This window comes from Mustelus asterias, chromosome 14 (genome assembly GCF_964213995.1).
Source record: "Mustelus asterias chromosome 14, sMusAst1.hap1.1, whole genome shotgun sequence".
NCBI lineage: Eukaryota > Metazoa > Chordata > Chondrichthyes > Carcharhiniformes > Triakidae > Mustelus > Mustelus asterias.
The window spans coordinates 50,650,204-50,671,399 of NC_135814.1; the positions used below are offsets into that span (position 1 = coordinate 50,650,204).

A 21,196-nucleotide genomic window follows, 5' to 3' on the forward strand; every position below is an offset into this window, starting at 1 on the left:
GAATCTCCTCTACACCCTTTCTAGTACAATCTCATCCTTCCAATTATTTGGCGACCAGACTGCACGCATTACTCTAGCTGTGACCTAACGAGTGTTTTATACAGCTCCATCATAAACTCCCTGCTCTTATTAGCAGAGGCATAGAATAGAAGTATCCAAATGTCTTCCTAATCACCTTATCTATCTGTCCTGCCGCCTTCAGGGATTTTTGGACTTGAACCCCAAGGTCCCTTTGGTCCACTGTGCTTCCCAGCATGCTACTGTTCATTGTGTATTCTCATGTCTTGTTACTCCCAACATGCATCACCTCACATGTTTCAGGGTTAAATTCCATTTGCCACTGTTCTGCCCATCTGACCAGCCCGTCTACATCATTCTGTAATCCAAGGCTTTTCTCCTCGCTATTTACCACACCACCAATTTTCGTGTCATCTGCAAACTCATTGATCATACCTCCCACATTCATGTCTAGATCATTAACGACCCATCTCGGCTTCCTCAGAGTTCTCCATCCTCCACGTGTATTAGGAACACAATCCCCTAATATTGCAGTGAGAGGAAGCAATATAGAAGAAATTTAAATTCAGGATTTACTCTATTTAGAAATATATGACTTAGGAAAAAGGCTTCTTGGTTTCTTCGACTGTTCTTTGTCTGATGTCAGTTTTGCTTCTTACTGATTGGAGAAGTATATGTGGTTGCATACACAGACATTTATTGTTGTAGTCCTAGATCATCTTACCATATGACTGGATAGTAAAAGTAAATTCCTAATCATAATAGATATAGGATGCTAATCCAACAAGATTGGCCTGGAACCTCCAGAAATTGAAGATCAAACGCTGGGACACTGCTGTGTGCAAACCTGGAGAAAAATCTTTTTTTTTAGAATAGGGGAGGGGAGTCAGCAGGAATTGGGCACCCTACTTCCCAATGCTAGGTCCCTTGAATGCCTGACAATAAGGTTAACCCCCCCCCCCTCCCCTCCCCCCCCGGTTGCCCACAAGGCGGCTAACAGTGACAATGGGATGAGGCGCCTAAGATGCCAGTCTTCAGTCAATTCAAGTAACTCCACATAATATCAAGAAATGTATGAAGGCACAAGAAAGAGCACAACTACTACAACCATCTTCCCTTGTGTTAGTTATGACTCCAACCAGTGGAGAGTTTCTCCCTGATTTCCATTGACTGTAATATTGTAGGGCTGCTTAATGCCACACTTGGCCAAATGCTGCCTTGGTATCAAGGCAGTCACTCTCACGTCAACACTTAAGTTCAGCTTCTATGTCCATGTTTGAGCCAAAGCTTAAATGAAGTCAGAAGCTAAGTGACTCTGGTGGAAAATGAACTGTGCATCAGTGAGCAGGTTGGGCTACGCACCCCAACAACATTCCGCCAATAGCACTGAAGACATCTGCTCCACATTTAGCTATGCTCGGGGCAGCTCCATCACTGACATTACCCATAATATGGAAGATATTTCCTGTCCAGAAATGCAGGATAAATCCAATCTGGCTAAATAATACCAAAGTCTACTTCCAATCATCAAGGTGATAGAAGGTATTATCGGCAGTGCTATCAAGCAGTACTTACCAGCAACAACCTGCTCACTGATGCACAGCTCATTTTCCACCAGAGTCACTTAGCTTTTGACTTCATTTAAGCTTTGACTCAAACATGGACATACAAGCTGAACTTAAGTGTTGACATGCGAGTGACTGCTTTGATACCAAGGCAGCATTTGGCCAAGTGTGGCATTAAGCAGCCCTAGCAATGTTAAAGTTAATGGAAATCAGGGAGAAACTCTCCACTGGTTGGAGTCATACCTAACTCAAGGGAAGATGGTTGTAGTAGTTGTAGATCAATCATCTCACTGCAGGAGTTCCTCAGGGTAGTGTCCTAGGTCCAACCATCTTCAGCTGCTTCAAAGACTTTATATCCATAATGGGATGGGTGTTCGTAATTGCACAATGTTCAGTACCATTTACAATCCTCAAAGCAGTCCATGTCCATGTGCAGCAAGACCTGTAAAACATTTAGGATGAGGTTGATAAGTGAGACAATATTCACCACATGCGAGTGCCAGATAAGGTCCATCACTCAAGAAGCTTGACACCATCCAGGACTGCTTGACTGGTACCCCATCAACCACCATAAATTTTCACTTCCTCCATTACTAACGCACATCTACAAGATACACTGCAGCAACTAACCAAGCCTCTGTTATAAATGGTAATGACCTGGAACTCACTATCTACAAAGTTGGTAGAGGCAGAAACAATCAATAATTAAAAAAATAAATTGGATAGGGACTTGAAGGAAATAAACTTAAGGCTTTGGGGACCAACTAAGGGAGCGAGACTGACTGGATTGCTCTGCAGGAAGCCAGCATGAACTCGATAGGCCAGATGGCCTCCTTTTGTGCTCTAAACCCTCTACCAACTAGAAGGACAGGACAGCAAATGCATGAGAACACCACTGATGCACCATCAATCAAGCAAAGACTAGTTTGTATGCAAGAACAAATAGGCTTTTATTAACAAGAACTTGAAGCCATCCCTGTCGGAGATCTGGTCCGTACTAAAGGCTAGGGGGAGGAGCCATTGCCTTTATACCCGGACCAGGGGGAGGAGTCTTGGGCGGAGCCGACAGGGATGTGCCACATATATAGGTAATAACAGATACTAACTAACAGTGGTTAACCACAACCACCACCTGCAAATTGTCCTCCAAGCCACACACTGTCATGATATAGAACTATATCATCATTCCTTCATTGTTGCTGGGGGCAATATCCAGGAATTCCCTTCCTAAGAGCACGGTGGGTGTACCTACACCACAGACTGTGGCGGTTCAAAAAGACAGCTCACCAGCACCTTCTCAAAGACAGTTAAAGGCAACAAATATTGGCCTTGCCAACGATGCCACATAAAGGCTCCTTTTAACTGATTGTAAGGAAGTGCCCAATTAGATCTATTTCAACTTTATTTTACCTTAACTATGAACTGCTAATGGATAATTAGTTGGTTAAATAAGTAGCACAATTAGCAGTTAAATAGCCAATGTAATTAGCTGCTTTACTTGTGGCAGTTGGGTTTTTGCGTAAATTAATTCAACATAAATTTGAACTGAGGAGGAAGATATTAATTTTGAGACCAACAGAGTGTGAAAGATCAGGAGACTGGAATTTAGCCTCAGCAGGAATTTAGCCTGGAGGTGTCATTTGGATGAGAGTTTCTTTCCCATAATTAATAATTGCAGGAATTGGTTAAGTGGAGTTCAATTCTTGCAAGGTCCCTGCAGTCTGCATCCCTTATCAACAGAACTAACGACAAACCTTATCCTCAGAGAGCAGTCTCCCAGGTTGTCCCTGCACACTTGTACTCAGTGCATCCTCTGCCTCAGTCTCTGTTCATAGTGTCAGACCATAGTGGTGTTTAGGAGTGTTGGAACACGTGATGACGCCTCTTCAAAAGTACTGATACTCTCAAGTGTCTGGGCGGCTGTGGGTGTTCAGAAGTACGTAGTGGAGAGAGGTACGGAGAAGAGATGGAATATTATTGGAATTCTGTACAGTCGTAGAATACATGCATCATAGAACATAGAACATAGAAAGCCACAGCACAAACAGGCCCTTCGGCCCACAAGTTGCGCCGATCACATCCCCACCTCTAGTCCTATCTATAGCCCTCAATCCCATTAAATCCCATGTACTCATCCAGAAGTCTCTTAAAAGACCCCAACGAGTTTGCCTCCACCACCACCGACGTCAGCCGATTCCACTCACCCACCACCCTCTGAGTGAAAAACTTACCCCTGACATCTCCTCTGTACCTACCCCCCAGCACCTTAAACCTGTGTCCTCTCGTAGCAACCATTTCAGCCCTTGGAAATAGCCTCTGAGAGTCTACCCTATCCAGACCTCTCAACATCTTGTAAACCTCTATCAGGTCACCTCTCATCCTTCGTCTCTCCAGGGAGAAGAGACCAAGCTCCCTCAACCTATCCTCATAAGGCATGCCCCCCAATCCAGGCAACATCCTTGTAAATCTCCTCTGCACCCTTTCAATGGCTTCAACATCTTTCCTGTAATGAGGTGACCAGAACTGCGCGCAGTACTCCAAGTGGGGTCTAACCAGGGTCCTATAAAGCTGCAGCATTATCTCCCGACTCCTAAACTCAATCCCTCGATTAATGAAGGCCAGTACGCCGTACGCCTTCTTGACCGCATCCTCCACCTGCGAGGCCGATTTAAGAGTCCTATGGACCCGGACCCCAAGGTCCTTCTGATCCTCTACACTGCTAAGAATGGTACCCTTCATATTATACTGCTGCTTCATCCCATTGGATCTGCCAAAATGGATCACCACACACTTATCCGGGTTGAAGTCCATCTGCCACTTCTCCGCCCAGTCTTGCATTCTATCTATGTCTCGCTGCAACTTCTGACATCCCTCCAAACTATCCACAACACCACCTACCTTGGTGTCGTCAGCAAACTTACCAACCCATCCCTCCACTTCCTCATCCAGGTCATTTATGAAAATTCTCATATTGAATGAGAATTTTTCCAGTTCAGTAAAAAAACCTTAGTCTCAAAATAGTTAATAAAAACAAATCAAGCTAGCAATTCCAGGTTGCCCAGCGTTATGAGGCAAGGACTAGGCCATTCAAAGGTAAAAACAAGAAGCATTACTTCACAGAGGGTTATGGAAGTATGGAATTTTCTCCCCCAAAGATCTGTTGTGGTTATGTCAATTGGAGATGTTAAAATTACGTTGATAGATTGTTTTTGTTGGGCAGCACTATTATGAAGGGATATGGAGCAACGGCCAGTAAATAGAGTTGTGTCCATATCAGCCATGGTCCAGTGGAATTGGGGGCGGTGGGGTGGGGCGGGGGGGGGGGGGGTGCAGGTGCAAGAGGCTGAATAGCCTATACCTATTTCTTGGTTCCTAAAATTCAGACTTACAAGAAGCAAAGTTAGTAGGGAATTTTTGCTCTCGAAATTAAAGTTTATTTATTAGTGTCACAAGTGGGCTTACATTAACACTGCAAAGAAGTTACTGTGAAAATCCCCCAGTCGCCACACTCTGGTACCTGTTCGGGTACACTGAGGGAGAATTTAGCATGGCCAATGCACCTAACCAGCACGTCTTTAAGACTGTGGGAGGAAACCAGAGAACCCGGAGGAAACCCACGGAGAGAATGTGCAGACTCCACACAGACAGTGACCCAAGCCAGGAATCGAACCCAGGTCCCTGGTGCTGAGAGGCAATAATGCTAACCACTGTGCCACCGTGCTTAGTTCTGGCAAGTAAGCATCCCAATGACAATGGGCTTTTATGCTTCCACAGCTGGACTTCGATGTGTTGTACCTACAAGTATAACTAGGAGTCTTTTTCTTAATGTGCATGTACTTACTGTGGTGACAAAATCACACACACACATGATCAGCTGTACATCATCCCAAACTGGAGATGATCCAGGCACTTTTTGCTTCCAGCATGTTGTTTATTCAAAACAGAAAATATCAGGTGACCAAATCTCCAAAACCTTCATTTGGATACATTCTCCAACAGCATTTAAAGCAGCATAATATGATTGGAATAAAAACCTTCAGCAATGTGAATACAATTTGAGAGTTAAGTGCCTGATGTTATACTGCAATTTACAGATGCTTAAGTGGGGTGTTGCAATTAAACACTTAAAGCCAGCATTCACAACTTACCCAAATATATACAGGAGTGTTCTATCGCTGTAGACCAGATTTATATTTCAGCTGACCTTATTATAATCATGGTGTAAGATGTTACCATTCTCTTTTTCCGTGTCGTGTGACATGAGAAACTGGTCAGCAATAATAGTAATTGTTGATGTTGCGAATGAAAGACACTAATATCAGTTGGTACATAAGATGAATTTTACTAACTCTATTAAAGAATGAGTATTTCCAAAGCGTAACTTATTCTGGGAATTCGGATGACTGCACAAACCAGCCAAGCCGCATTCATCTGGTTCTTGGTAACATTTGCTCCCAACCTCACGATATGTTACAGATTTGTAAGACAATCAAAACCATCTTCTTGGGAGTTGATAAATTAAAAAGTTGCCTTGGAGTAGAGTTGAACTACAAAGTTAATTTTGCATAAATAATAATCGACAAAAATAGGGTCCCAACATTCAGCAATTTTGGAGTTGAAAGCTCACATTTGCATGCAGAAGCATGAATTTGAACTGAATCCAGAACATCACCTTCCACAAGCCATTGACTTATGCCCACATCCTGCATATAATTGCCAGTATATTTTATTGAATTCTGGTGTTGGTAGAGAGGAGACCCCACTGCGTGTAGGTTTCTTATTGGAACATAATCCGAGGCAGAAATATGTAAATTGTTAGCAGATTCAGTTCTGAAAGTAATAAATGTGCTACGTTGTTCCAATGGCAAAGTAACTTGCTAGAAATAATTGTTTGCTTATGGCGGAAGGTGTAATAATGCAATTGTGGATTACATGGAATCAATGACTACATTTGGTATGAAGTAAAAAATGAAAACAAGAACTGTTTTCAAACATTTTTCCTTCAGCACATAGCTGTGGTTTGAATATGTCACTGAGATTTTTGTGTGTTTGGAATGAGGTGTTAACAATTATTTGTCTGAGATTATTAAAATGGATCTGAAAGCTCCAGTGGTACCATTCTGGAGTCGGTCCTTCTAGTGTCCTGGCCAACATTCCTGCCACAACCAGTATCTCCAAGCAGCTAAGCTGCTCATTAATCTCACTGTGGAATGTTGCTGTTTATGAAACGGCTGTTGTCTTTCTCAACAAGTTTCTGCTTTCAAAGTGATTCAAGTTTAGATTTGTGAGGGACTTGAAAATTAGTAAAACAAAGCTAGTCTTCTATTTTAAGTTTACATTTGAATTTTGGGGGCAGAAATTCATAAGCACTGGTGTCAAATTTCTCTTTGTTTAAGAATTGAGCGCTCCTATAGAATACTGTCTCTGTTTTGTGTAAAAGGAGCAAACTATTGTTGATAAGTCAAGGACCCCTTATGTAGATACTAGGCTTTGTTTTTTAATAGATTTCCTCTGACACAGAGCAATCCTTGGTTAAGAGCTTCTCTGCAAAACCCAAGGGACCAACATGTCATCCAACTGGAAGTGAAACAGACATAGTCTGCTAAAGGAGATGCTTGTGGAGAGAGTGTTCTCCAGCTGCTTATAGATTTTTTTATACAGTTTCTTTTCAGAGGTTTGGAGAGAGTCTTATCTGTCTTTTCATTGGTGGTTTTATTGCAACCGTTAAAAACAGAAAAATGGCTCCTGATTAGTGGTGGAAAAAATATATCCAGCAATCAATATTGTCCAGCAAAAGAATTCAAGGATCACCTTCCTGACTCTATGAAGTGTTCATTTTTAACTGTATAAAATATCAGTCTCCTGGGTACTGTGGAGGACCATTCAAGTATGGATTACTCGGTCCTCAAGGTAATCCATTAAACAGGAAGTCTGCGGGATGTGCAAGGGTTTAGTTTTTCCTATGAATAGATATTACCTGTAGTAACAGTAGTCGCCTTCTCTGTGACTGCACATTGAAAATCGCCAAAATAGATAAATACAAATGTTTGTTTTGCAGGACCTTTCAGGAATGATGGATTAAAAGTATCTGATGTGATGCCCATAATGAAGGAAAAAGTTGCCTTTGTATCAGGTGGGTAAATTAACAGCATTTACAACGTTAGGACAATTACAGAAGTTGACCATGATGTGGAGATGGCAGTGTTGGACTGGGGTGGGTAAGATGAGAGGCCACACGACAGCAGGTTACAGTCCAACAGGTTTATTTGAAATCGCAAGCTTTCAGAGCGCTGCTCCTTCGTCAGGTGAAGTCGACTTTACAGTTGTACTATAACCTGGTGTTGTGTGACCTCTCATCTTATTACAGAAGTTGAGGTCAGAATCAGCTGATGATTTAGCTCTTTGGACTAAGCTATACGGACCAGGAATGTCTTGGGTTTGATTCAGTGGATTTCAGCTGATGGCAGTCAGAGTGGTAAAAATGGCATTAATGCCTTTGGAGGAAGAAACAAGATGCTCACTCTAGATTGCTACCTAGCAAGTCCTGCTGAGCATGTTAGCATCAGGTGAGGTCACTTATAATGCTCCTTATAACTTGCCAATGCTCACTGACAATTTGCAGTGTTGGGTGTTTGGCACATGTCCAATGGTACGCCTTAAGAGTCAACACCTTCAGGAAAGGAGCAAAAGAAAATTGGGGAAAGGGATATTTAAAATTCAAAAATATTGATGGTTTAGATATTATTTCTTTATTTTTCCATGTAAAAGATGAAAAAGCAGGCTTATGATTGACCATGAATATGGCACTCAAATTGCACTCACCTGTCAGTGTACTGGTACAATCCCCAAAAACCAGCTGTCCAAAAACCAGAATTGTTCAAAAATGGGACATTTTTGCATTAGAGGACTTGAAGTTTGGGTTATTTGGTTGAAAAGTACATGCCCTAATTTGAACAGGAGCAGCCACGCTAAAGGGCTGGTAATTGACACCCAGTTTATCTTCAACCATGATTGTTTTCTTGAAAACAATGAATCAATTTGAGTCACTGGTCAGGCACTGCACATGTTGGATGTCCAAATCCGAAATCTGGTGTGGTCTCAGTCCTAATTGGGATGCCAGACTTGTGTACCAATATTAAAGTCTTTGGGTGGGATTTTCCGGTCCCACCCACCGCAGGAATAATCCTGGGTGGAATGGAGAATTTGGAGTTCAAGCAAAAAAAGTCCATTGATTTCAGGTAGGAATTTTGGAAAATCCCACCCTCTGGCTCTGCTGAGAATTTTCAGCGCTCCAAACTAGATATTCATTGTGGAGTCCCAGCATTATTAGTTCCTATTAAAAGATAGATCAGTTCCCAGGATGGGGAGGAAAATCCAGTGTTACTCGAATTATGTAAGACAGCCATTTTTTATATCAGTAACAATATGCCTCACTGCAATGTCTGATATTGCTACGTCTCCCAGGCACCAAGCCTGTAACTTTAACCACTCTACAGCTGAGGTATTTCTATCTATAACTTAGCAAAGAAGGATCCAACTGTTTGACCCCAAGAGAAGGTGGCCCACAAAGGGCAGCAAATATCATCCCCAACAAACTCTGACTTGGTTTATAAAATTAAAAGAGACAGTCCTTGCAACAGTGCATTGAAATAAGAATGTTTCCAGTCATTGCCACCTTACTCATTGCATCAAATACCATCTACAAATTAGTACTTCACATGCAAGAAGTTGCACCATACCCTTCCCAATGCTTGTTTTCTGCTGCAAGTGGACTGTTAGTCATAACTGAACAAATAGGGGAGTAGTGGAAGATGACATGATGGATATTCCTTTGCCCAATAGGAATGCCTTCCATATGCTGGCATACAGAGTGCCTTCATGCTCAGTGCTTTCTCTTAAATAGGAAACGATTCATAATCACCTCAAATTGCTCAAGGCCCCTGCTGCAAAACATCATCTTAGAAAGGCCAGCATAGATACGATGGACCAAATGGCCTTCCTCTCTGTTGTAATGTTTCTATAATGTCAAAGCTTCCTGCCACTATAAACTGAGTAAGATGCCAGGATTTAAGGGTACGGAATAACAGGCACCAAGCAGAGGAGAGGTACATTTAAACAGTAGGCAAGTAGTCAGATTTGTTTTGACCAAGATTTTGTCACTGATGAGCAAGTGTGCAGATTGTTTAAGAGGAAGGTGAGGAATGGACTGTGCAAACATGTAGCAGAATAAGCTCCAAAAAAGGGAGACTTGATAGCTGTAGAAGAAAGCTACACATTTCTATGCGACCAATTAAGTTTTTCATCAAAGGGGAACTGTGGTGACAGAGCTTGCCTACAGCGAGCTTGGATCTTAGTTAGCTGAAGGTCTTCCTTATAATCCATCCGGCAACTGACAACTCAACTCTTGCTCCATAAGAAATAGGAGGAGTGGACGGTATGGCCCCTCAGACCTTCTAGAACATAGAACATAGAACATTACAGCGCAGAACAGGCCCTTCGGCCCACGATGTTGCACCGACCAGTTAAAAAAAAAAACTGTGACCCTCCAACCTAAACCAATTTCTTTTCGTCCATGAACCTATCTACGGATCTCTTAAACGCCCCCAAACTAGGCGCATTTACTACTGATGCTGGCAGGGCATTCCAATCCCTCACCACCCTCTGGGTAAAGAACCTACCCCTGACATCGGTTCTATAACTACCCCCCCTCAATTTAAAGCCATGCCCCCTCGTGCTGGATTTCTCCATCAGAGGAAAAAGGCTATCACTATCCACCCTATCTAAACCTCTAATCATCTTATATGTTTCAATAAGATCCCCTCTTAGCCGCCGCCTTTCCAGCGAAAACAATCCCAAATCCCTCAGCCTCTCCTCATAGGATCTCCCCTCCATACCAGGCAACATCCTGGTAAACCTCCTCTGCACCCTCTCCAAAGCCTCCACATTCTTCGCCTTTCATTCTGATCATGGCTGATGTTCTGTTTCAATTTCGCTTTTCCACCCACTGCCCATATCCCTGGATTTCCTGAGGCACCAAAAATCCATCTGTCTATGTCAACTTTAAATAAACTCAACAATCCAACATCCATAAGACTCGGGTATAAAATCCAAAAATTTACAAACCTATTGAGTGAGGAAATTTCACCTCAGCTTGTTCCCAAATGATTAGTTCTTTATTCTGAAACTGTGCTGCTGGCATTCTAGATTCCCCGGCCAGGAGAAAACAACCTCTGTGTCTCCCTTTCAAGTCCAGTTAGAACCTTGTGTGTTTCGATCAGTTGACTCTTTCTAAACTAGAGAGAATATAGACCCAATTTAACCAACCTCTCAGAGCACAACCCTCTCATCCCAGGAACCAATTTGTTGAACCTTTACTGTACAACCTGCAATGCGATGATATCTTTCCTCAAGCATAGAGACTAAACTGCACATAGTACTCCAGGAGTGGTCTCACCAAGCTCTGCACAACTGTAGCAAGACTTCCTTATTCTTGTTCTCCAGTACCCCTGAAATAAAGGCCAACATGCCTTTTGCCTTCGCTTGCTATCACCTGCATGCTAACTTCCTGTGTTCCTTGTGCACATGCCCCCAAATCCCTCTGAACACCTACAAGTTTTGCACTTTTAAAGAAATATTTTCCTTTTATGTTTTTACTATCAAAGAAGTGAGTCCTACAAGGGAATAACATTGCTGAGGTTGCAGGATGAAATATTCCCACTTGGATCTGCGTAGGTTCCAATTGGCAGGAGACAGAGCACATTTGCAGCATCTGTTTATCTTTGTAGAACACAGAAACAAGGGAAACCCCATTGATTCTGAAGTGCGATACACAAAAGTGAAAAAATTCAAATGAATTCTTCTTCAACAGTAAAACAATATTGAGTTACTTAAGGCTGACATATTGAAAAATATAATTTCATTGCAGGAGGACGTGATAAGAGAGGTGGCCCAATTTTAACTTTCCCAGCACGGAGTAATCATGATAGAATAAAACAAGATGATCTCCGGCAACTTGTCACATATTTAGCAAGCGTACCCAGGTAAGGTACCAACGTTGTGTTTCAAACACTTTAGTGACAAACCTATTGGTGGAATTTGTTCTTTGAAATGCAGTATTAGTAGATTTGTGTATAAAATATTATTCAAATATATTTGGAATTCAATATATATATTGCAAATATAGAACCAAGGATCCATCTACACACTTTAGTTTGGGGGGGGGGGGGGTTAGAGTGAAGAGCTTAGGCAGCCTGGACTTGGAGAATGAAGAAGATATGGCATATCCCAGAAAAGCCAGCACACACAAGGAGGAAGCTCTTGTTGTAATCACAGACCAGTTGGATGTTGAGGGAGTGGAAGTCTTTCCTGTTGATGGGATCTTACTGGCTGATCACAGGGGGTTTTGATAGTCACATGGGTGCAGTCAATGTTACCCTGTCCCCAAGGGAATTCAGCGATGGAGATTAAACCCATTGACTGCCCTCTGTCCCTCCTAGGTCATATCAGTCATGAAATGAATGTACTGTTCAGCTTTGGCAAATAGGGCAGCAGCGCAGCCATTTATGAAATTCCACCAAGGTCCACAGCTGATCCTTGGGAGAAACTAGAAACAAATCAGTTCAAGGTCATACTGACTGCCACTGACAGGGCATGACAAAACAGTGCTGTGTCATACTAAGTCTTTGGCGACTAGAGCAAAGATAACAGTGACCATCTGCTGGAGAGTCTTAGTCTCCTGCATTTCTGTGTAGCTTATATTCCTGTGTTGAGGGCATGGACTCCATTGCGTTACTGCCTGTGCCCCTCTCCTGTGCCCTCCTACTCTTTGGATTCTATCATTCCTGCAAAAGGTGTTACACTTCATCACCACTGGGCCCAAAATCTGAGTTGTCAACTGCAGCCTTTCTTTTAGAAAGGTACCATCCGAAAATTGGCGATGCCAGGGGGTCATGACTTTGTTTGAACAAGAACTGTTGCATTTTTTCCAGCTGCTTTTCCTCACAGACAGACGGACAGGCAAGCAGGCCAACAACAGCCCGCTTTGTGCATTCCACTGGACACAGAATCCACTAGTTGATCTAGGGAGACAATGGGTATCTCATCTGAAGGGCTGTGGGTGATTAGGTTCCTTTGTGTTTTCCAGGGAGGTAATCAGTCTTTGGATTCTTTTAGAAGTACCTTGCCTCGAAACACATCCAGGTGTTCAATTTGAGAGAAACACTCTGCAGTCCTTCCTGTCAGTGGCTAACTGTACATTCTCACCCATCTTTGGGGCTTGTGCCCATCTAAAAAATATAAAACGCAGGTCTTTTTAAAATCCAATATTTCTGTGTATAATTCCATGGGTCTTTTCCCTCCATCATCATGACAGAACATAGGAGCAGAGGTAGATCATTCAGCCTCTCGAGCCTGCTCCATCATTCAGTAAGATCATGGCTTATCTGCTCATGTTTTCCACATTCTCATCTACCTCTGATAATCTTTGATTTCCCTACCTAACAAGAATCTATCTACCTCTGCCTTAAAAATATTCAATGACCCTGCCTCCATCGCCTTCTAAGACAGAGTTCCAAAGTCGCACAACCCTTAGAACAAAATTTCTCCATATTATGGTCCAAAAGGGCAAGCCCTAATTTTTAAAAAGTGTCCCCTAGTTGTGGACTCGCCCACAAGAGGAAGCATCAATTTGTGACCAGACTGTATTTTTAAGAAATGTATTTATATCATGTTTCTCGTGAAGGGAATGTTTTAAACTTTAGCCCTCATTATGGTACCAATTTGTCTTCTCCAGGCAGCCCACATGTAGGCTGAATGTAGAAGCATAAATGTTCCCAGTTATTGGAGTGTTTCTTTTAATCTGAGTTAAAGCAGTTTTGATTATTTTTTGGGTTGTCTCCCGGGGTTTCAGAGTAGGTTGATTGACAAGAGTGCATTATGTGCTAATGGGAAGAGCTAGGCTGCGAGGGAAAAAAGCAGGTTGTTTCTGTTTGGATTCACAAGGAGCAGCAGCTCTTCTCTCTCTCTGGAGATTGAAGTCTGGGACCTGCTAGAAAATAGGTATCTCTGTCCAGAGGCTTGAGGACTGGCAACCCCATGAAAGCCTGTGTGTTTTTGCTAACTGTTTCTGACAAGGAGTTCAAGGCTATAAGGAATTTGGTTAAATTGGAACTAATAGAAAGAGATCAGCAATTAAGAATTGTATCTTGTCATGTTTAAGTATTTCAATTGGTAAAAGCTACGCTATTTATTTTTGTTGTAGTTAAAATAAAGCCTGTTTTAATAAAAGCTTCCTAGTGGGTCAATAGAAACACATCTGGAGCAAAACACCTTATCCTCACACTAATGCCAAAATCAAAACTAATTGGGGTCTAGTCTAACTTCATAATATTCCTATCTGGTTTCTATCTGGTCCCTATCGCATTCATGATGTGGAGATGCCGGCGTTGGACTGGGGTAAACACAGTAAGAAGTCTAACAACACCAGGTTAAAGTCCAACAGGTTTATTTGGTAGCAAACAGTTTGCTACCAAATAAACCTGTTGGACTTTAACCTGGTGTTGTTAGACTTCTTACTGTGTTTACCTTATCGCATTCCACATTTGCCTTGTCAAGACCGTTCGGGTCTTGTATACTTCAATGAAGTCATCCCTCACTCTGCTAAACTGCAGTGGAAACAAGCCCAGTCTGTCCAACCTATCCTCATAAAATAACCCACTCATTCCATGTATTAATCCAGTAAACCTCCTCCGAACTGCTTCCAAAACATTTACATCCTTGGTTAAATAAGGAAACCAAAGCTGCTTTCTGCCTCCCTCCCATTTTGACTAGAGGGAGTATATTTGTTATGTTCCAATCTGATGGAACATTTCCAAAATCTAGCCAATTTTGGAAAATTAACAGTGCATCCACTACCTCACTAGCTGCCTCTTTTAAGACCCTAGGATGAAATCCATCTGGATCCAGAGGCTTGTTAGCCCACAAGTGATGCCCAAGCACTTAGTGCCCACTCACTTTGCCACCTGCATAACTCCAAAAACATTTTTCTACCAAATTCCAAGTCCACCTGTGTACAGCTAACCACCTATGGGTCTGGGGTGATGCCCTGGGGAATCATTGACTGTCTCCCTACTGTGTACCCACCTCCCCTCAGCTGCTCAGAGATGGATGGCTTCTGATATCCTTTGCCTCTAAATATTTCACCTTCCTCCTAAATGAGTTTTTAAACTGCCCTTAATGAGCCTTTTAACCCTGGTTACTTGGGCTGAATTGGAAGAAAAGCGGGAATCTTGTATCATTTTCACTATGCCCTGGTGATTATTGAATTTGACAGGCTACCTAGTGCCAGTATAGTCAGGGTCCCCTCACCTCCCTGTCCACTTTGGCCCCAAAAGGTAAGCCCACGCATCATGAACCAGCTGTCCAGCCAATTGAGCTGGACTCCCTGGTCATGGAATATATTCAAGGCTGAGTTACATAGATTTTTGGTTGACAAGGGGGTGAATGGTTATGTTGAGCAGGCAGGAAAGTGAAGCGAGGCTAAGATTGGATCACCTACAATCTTACTGAATGGAGGAGCAGGCCCAGGGGGCCAAATTGCTGACTCCTCCCATTTCTTGTGGTTTTATGAGCATGGCTATGATATTACCCATTGCTGAATAAGCTGCTGACATTCACAACTTGGTTTCACTCTTTAATAATAGCTACCTGAACAATGTATCGGAGAGCTATCTTTGGAACCAAACCCAAGGCAAAATATTTAATTTAAGAAGGAGGAGCAAAGAGAGTTAAGTTTGGCAGGGATTGGCAAGGAAAAAAAGTGGAACAAGAATCGGGAAAACTGTTTTGTTCAGGCTTGCAAATACTGTGGATAATATTATTGATGAAAGGTGATGTGTAATTCATCATTTTGACAGAAGTAACATGATCCTTACTATTCAAACTGATAGTCATTAATTAAATAGTTCTCATCAATTACAGTTGTACTCCACAACAGTTCATTTCTTTGTGACCTGTTAAGTGAAGGTATGAGATAAAGCTAAGCCTGTAGTGCCTAGCAGTAGAACAGCAGGATTTACACTGATCAATCATCCTTCATGTTGTTCTAGAAATACTGAAGGTATCATTTACTTCTTTTGAAGTTTGACATGTAAATCACAGAACATAAAGTCAATGTTATACAGGTGATATCAGAATGATTGGTGTTTGGTTCATGTTTTGCTGTGTTATACTAGTGTTATGCTACATCATACTTTAGGTAGAGTGAAACTGTTTCCATTGGTAGAAGGTTCAATGACCAGAGGACGCCAATTTCTAGGAACTGCAAAAGAACCGCGACAGGAGGAAAAACCTTTCTATGCAATAAATAGTTAGGATCTGGAATGCGTTGCCTGGGAGTGTAATGGAGGTAGATTCAATCCTGGTTTTCAAAAGGGAATTGGATGAATATGAAGTGAAAAGACTTGTAGGGACAGGGTGGAGAAATGGGCCTAACCGAGATGCTCCTGCAGAGAGCTGACACAGACATGACAGTATGATTCTATGATTGTTGAATGTCATTACAGTCTAGTTTTAACTTGTCAAGTCCTGGGAGAGGGGAGTGCTCGCACTGCTACTCATCAGGGCCCATGGCCTTCAGGGGATTCAGGCTCAAGTAGCACAGCTCCCCTTTCAAGTGGCCACCTCATCCCTCAATGTGCTCACAAACAAGTGTGCGGTGGGTGCTCTAGGACAAAGTTTCTGCACTTAAGTTCCAAGTGTCCTGGAGCTAGAGCCTAGGTCCATGCAGCCATTTGTTTTGACAGCCAGGGTGCATTTTGGGTGATGTAGTCTGCCATTGGCTGCACTCTAACCCTCCTGCCTAGGCACCAGCCCACTAAAGGACTACAGGAAAGGTGTGGGCTAGGGAAGCCATGAGGAACAGTGGTTGAAACAGCAGTGACACCCGGGGCAGCTCCACTTTAATACAGAGCAAAGGAGAAGCATGTCTTGCCCCCTTCACAGCCATCCTGGATTGCTCCTCAGTGATATTAACCCCTTAAACCTCCCAGGCCAGAGTGAGGGTGACTGAGTGCCAGTTGTGAAAGACTGGAGCAGGACATAGAGTCGGAAGTTGGGCAGATGCAGTCCTACAGAGGAAAATTAAGTGATCGATTTTAGAAGCAAGAAAGGCAATACAGACCTGAAAACCGTAAGACATAAAATGGAGCAGAAGAATCTTAGTGCAGAGATGCAGGTTCTTAAAAAGATGGAACACAAATCACAGAGCCAAACGCACAGGACAGAATACAAAAGAAAGGAGGTAATACTGGAATTTTACAGGACTACTTGGGATTATATGTAGTTTTGAACACTACAGATAGAAACACAAGAACACAAGAAACAGGAGCAGGAGTCGCCCATTGGGCCCTTTGCGCCTGTTCTGCCATTCAAAATAATGATGGCTGATCTTGCGTTTCAACTCCAGTTTCCCACCCACTCCCCATACCCCTTAATTCCCTGAGACCCCAACAATATATCTATCCCAGCCTGAAGTGTATTCAGCAATGGTGTTTCTATAACCCTCTGGGTTAGAGAATTTCAAAATTTACAATCCTTTGAATGAAGCAATTTCTCTTCATCTCAGTCCAAAATGACCAGCCCTTTATCCTGAGACTGTGCCCCCCATGTTTTAGATTCCTCAGCGGGGGGAACAATCTCTCAGCATTTACCCTATCAAGCCCCTTCAGAAATTTTGTATATTTCAATAAGATTGCCTCTCATTCTTCTAAACTCCAGAGAATATAAGCCCAATTTACTCAGCCTCTCATCATAGGACAACCCCCTCACCCCAGGACCTGTTTAGCAAACCTATACTGTACCGCCTGCAATGCAAGTATATCCTTTCTTAAATATGGAGACCAAAACTGCACACTGTATTCCAGATGTGATCTCATCAAAACCCTGTACCATTGTAATAAGACCTCTTTATTCTTGTATTAAAGGTCTACTGCAATAAAGTCCAACATGCCATTTTCCTCCCCAATTGCTTTGTTGAACCTACATGCTGGTGTTCTGTATTCATTGTACAAGAAACCAAGTCTCTTTGAACATCAATACATGCAAGTTTCTCACCTTTTAAAAAATATTCTGCTTTTCTCTTTTTATGACCAAAATGAATAACTTCACTCTTCCCTACATTATACTCCATCTGCCATCTTGTTGCCCACTCATTTAACCTGGCAATATCTCTTTGCAGCCTCTGTATCCTCCCCACAGCTTATCTTCCTCACCTAATTGGTATTATCATCAAATTGAGATAAATTATTCATCCAAGTCATTAATATAGTTTGTAAATAGCTGAGGCCCCAGCATTGATCCTTGCAGAGCCCCTCTATTCACTGTCTGTCTGCTTGTAAAAGCTCCGTTTGTGCCCACTCTCTGCATTTAATCCATTAACCAATCGTCTATCCATAGTAAAATACTACCCCAACCCCATGAGCCTTTATCTTGCCTATTGAATGGCAGAGCAGACTCCATGGACCGAATGGGCTTCTTCAGCTCCTACATCTTATGGTCTTAACCTTTGGTGTGGCATCTTATTGAATGCCTTTTGGAAATCTAGGTATCTACTTACCATGTTCCCGTTTACCAACCCAGTTTGTTAAATCCTCAAAACAAACTCAAACAAATTTGTTAAATGGGATTTTCACTTATAAAACCACATTGACTTGTTCTAATCATACTATGCTTTAGATGCATTGTTGAAACTTCCTTAATAATAGATTTCAGCATTTGCCAGACAACTAATATTAGGCTTGCAGTTCTGTTTTCATTCTCCCTCCTTTCTTGAAAAGTGGTGTATCATTTGCCAACTTACAGTGCAATGGGACTGTTCCCAAATCAAAGGAATTTTAGAAAATCATAGCCAGCACATGCACTATCGCAACAGCAATCTGCTTTCAAACTTTATGATGTGGGCCATTAGGCAACAGCATTTTGTCAGAGTTCAGTCTCTCCAGTTTCTTAAATGCCTTCTCTGTCAATATGGATTTCCTCACTCTTTCTGGATCTAAGATACCATCTGTGTCTGAAATGAAACTTGTATTTGCTACTGTGAAGACAGACACAAAATAATTGTTCAATACCTCTGCCAATCTTCATTCCCCATGATAATTTCTCCTGTCTCTGTTTCTAAGGGACCAATGTTTAATTTAGCTACTCCCTTCCTCTTTATATACTTCTAAAAGCTCTTACAAATATTTTAAAAATATTTTTGGCTAGTTTACTTATTTTTCTCCTTTCTATCAACTTTATGGTGGCCCAAATGCTGGTTTCTAAAATACTCCCAATCTTCATATTTGCTATTTTTTTTGCAACAGGTTTTGCAAAAGGTTTTAGCTCTCTTCTAATACTATTTGTGCCACAAATGGGTTTTGCTGAGATTTTGTTTTTCAGTGGAATATTTTTGTTGAACATTAAGTTATGTCTTTAAATATTTTCTACTGTTCATTTACCTGCATCCCTTTTAGCCTATTTACCCAAATGACCTCTTTAGTTCCCTCTTTATACTATGTAATTTGCTTTTATTAAAGTATTAAATTATCTTTTGCGATTGGAGTATGTAACTTTCAAACTCAACATGGAATTCAATGGTATTATGATCACTATTTCCCAGTGAATTACTACAACATTACTAATTAAACCTGCTTCATCATACACAACAGCTTCATCACTAGTTGGTTCCACAATGCATTACTTGAAGAAATTGTCATAAAAACATTCTACCAACTCATCTTCTAGACTACTCCTGACAACTTAATTATCCCAATCTATGACCACTCTTGCCAATTTGATTCTCCTAATCTATAAGAAAATTAAATTCCCCCACAGTTATTAAATTTCATTTGTTACAATGCTCTGCCAACAATATAACTACGGTTACTACGAAACTACTCCCACCAGTGTTTTCTGACTCTCTCTATTCTTAATTTCCACACATACCGATTCCACTTCATGATCTTCTGAGGCCAGACCCTTTTCCACTAATCTCCTTGTGTCATCCTTTACTATCAGGGCTACCCTTCCTCCATTGCCATTCTGTATGTCTTTCCAAAATGCTACATACCCTGAAATATTTATTTCTTAACTTTGATCACCTGACATGTCTCTGTAATGGCAATTAGATTGAAATCATTTACCTCTATTTGTGCCATTAGTTCTTCTGTCTTTTTGTGCATTGAGATAAAGAACCTTGAGTTTCATTGTTAAAACTTCTATTCCCTGCAATTACCTTTTTTGCTGATGTATAATTGTTGTTAAACTTTCTGTCCCTTCCTGTTCCACTCTGCTTGTTTTTACCCACATTGTTATAATGGCCTAATGCCTCAACCTTTCTCTTTGGATTTCTAAATCTCACTCTTTCCGAACCACCTCCTTGTTCTGTTTAACATTGTAGTTTTATGACTGACCAAGACACTTGTCCCAGCCAAGTTCCGATATTGATGCCAGTGCCCCATGAATCAAAACCCCATCTTCCCACAGAACTTTGAGTCACTCATTTAATTCTGTAATCTGTTTGACTCAATGCCAACTGACATGTGGCTCAGGTAACAGTCTGAAGATGATTACCTGTGATGTTCTGCTTTTTAATTTGGACATCTCTTAGCAGAACATCATTCCTCCTTCTACCTAGGTTATTGGCTCGCATATGAACGATGACAACTGGATTCTCCTGCTTCAAGTTCCTCAGCAGCCACAAGAAGATGTCCTTAACCCTGACATTAGTCAGGCAACTCAACTTGCAGAGAACAGTATCTATGACTATATCCCTGACTATACTGTCTCCTATCACTGCCACATTCCTCTTCACTTCACTCACTCAACTGGCATCCTTCACCATGGTACCATAGCCAGCCCCCTCATGCACCTTGCAGCCCTTCTCATTCACATACATAGACAGTAGCTCATACTTGTTAAATACAGTCAGGGGCTGAGGCTCCTCCATCACTAGATGCCAATTCCCTATTCTTGCCTGACTCACCATCACATGCTGCTGTCCATGATCATTGACCAACTCCAAGTCTTGCCCAATGAAGGGGCATGACTGCCTCCTAGAACAAAGTGTCCAGATAACTCTGCCACTTCCTGATTGTCCACTCTCAAAGTTGACTAAATTGCAGACATGGTTATCCAGGATTGCAGTTCATGCCAGAGGCTTCCATTTGCAGCAGTCACAGCACACCACATCACCAGCCCTAACCTTTCTGCCCAAACCTATTTATTTCATTAATCATTTAATTAATAATTTACACCATTAAAGTAACAGAAAGTTGCATTCACCTAGCTTGGAAATTAAAGAAGAAAACTCACCATCTACTGGAGGCTGAAAAAACTAGAAAAAGGAGCACCTCTTTTCTCATTTCCTTCAAATTCTCAACAACATATTCTGCCTATGTCCCATTAATTTGGTTCCCATCTCCATACTTCATGCAATTTGAAAAGCTTGTCTGCTTATATAAAGCTTCTGATGAGTCACCAACTAGTTTAGCTCCCTGCTACAATAATTAACAGCTATTGAACCATTTTATTTCAGCTGATTGACGGATACCTGCTACTGCCAAGCGATGCTCTGTTTA

General features: G+C 41.8%; 1 protein-coding gene across 1 annotated transcript in view; it reads left to right on the top strand.

Annotated features, from left to right (window-relative positions):
- kalrna (kalirin RhoGEF kinase a) overlaps positions 1-21,196 on the top strand; it is a 790,772-nt gene that overhangs the window by 320,297 nt on the left and 449,279 nt on the right. Inside the window, exons 2-3 of the mRNA XM_078228353.1 lie at positions 7,642-7,716; positions 11,509-11,623. Of these exons, the coding sequence (XP_078084479.1) occupies positions 7,642-7,716; positions 11,509-11,623 (190 nt within the window). The remainder of the gene's footprint in view (positions 1-7,641; positions 7,717-11,508; positions 11,624-21,196) is intronic.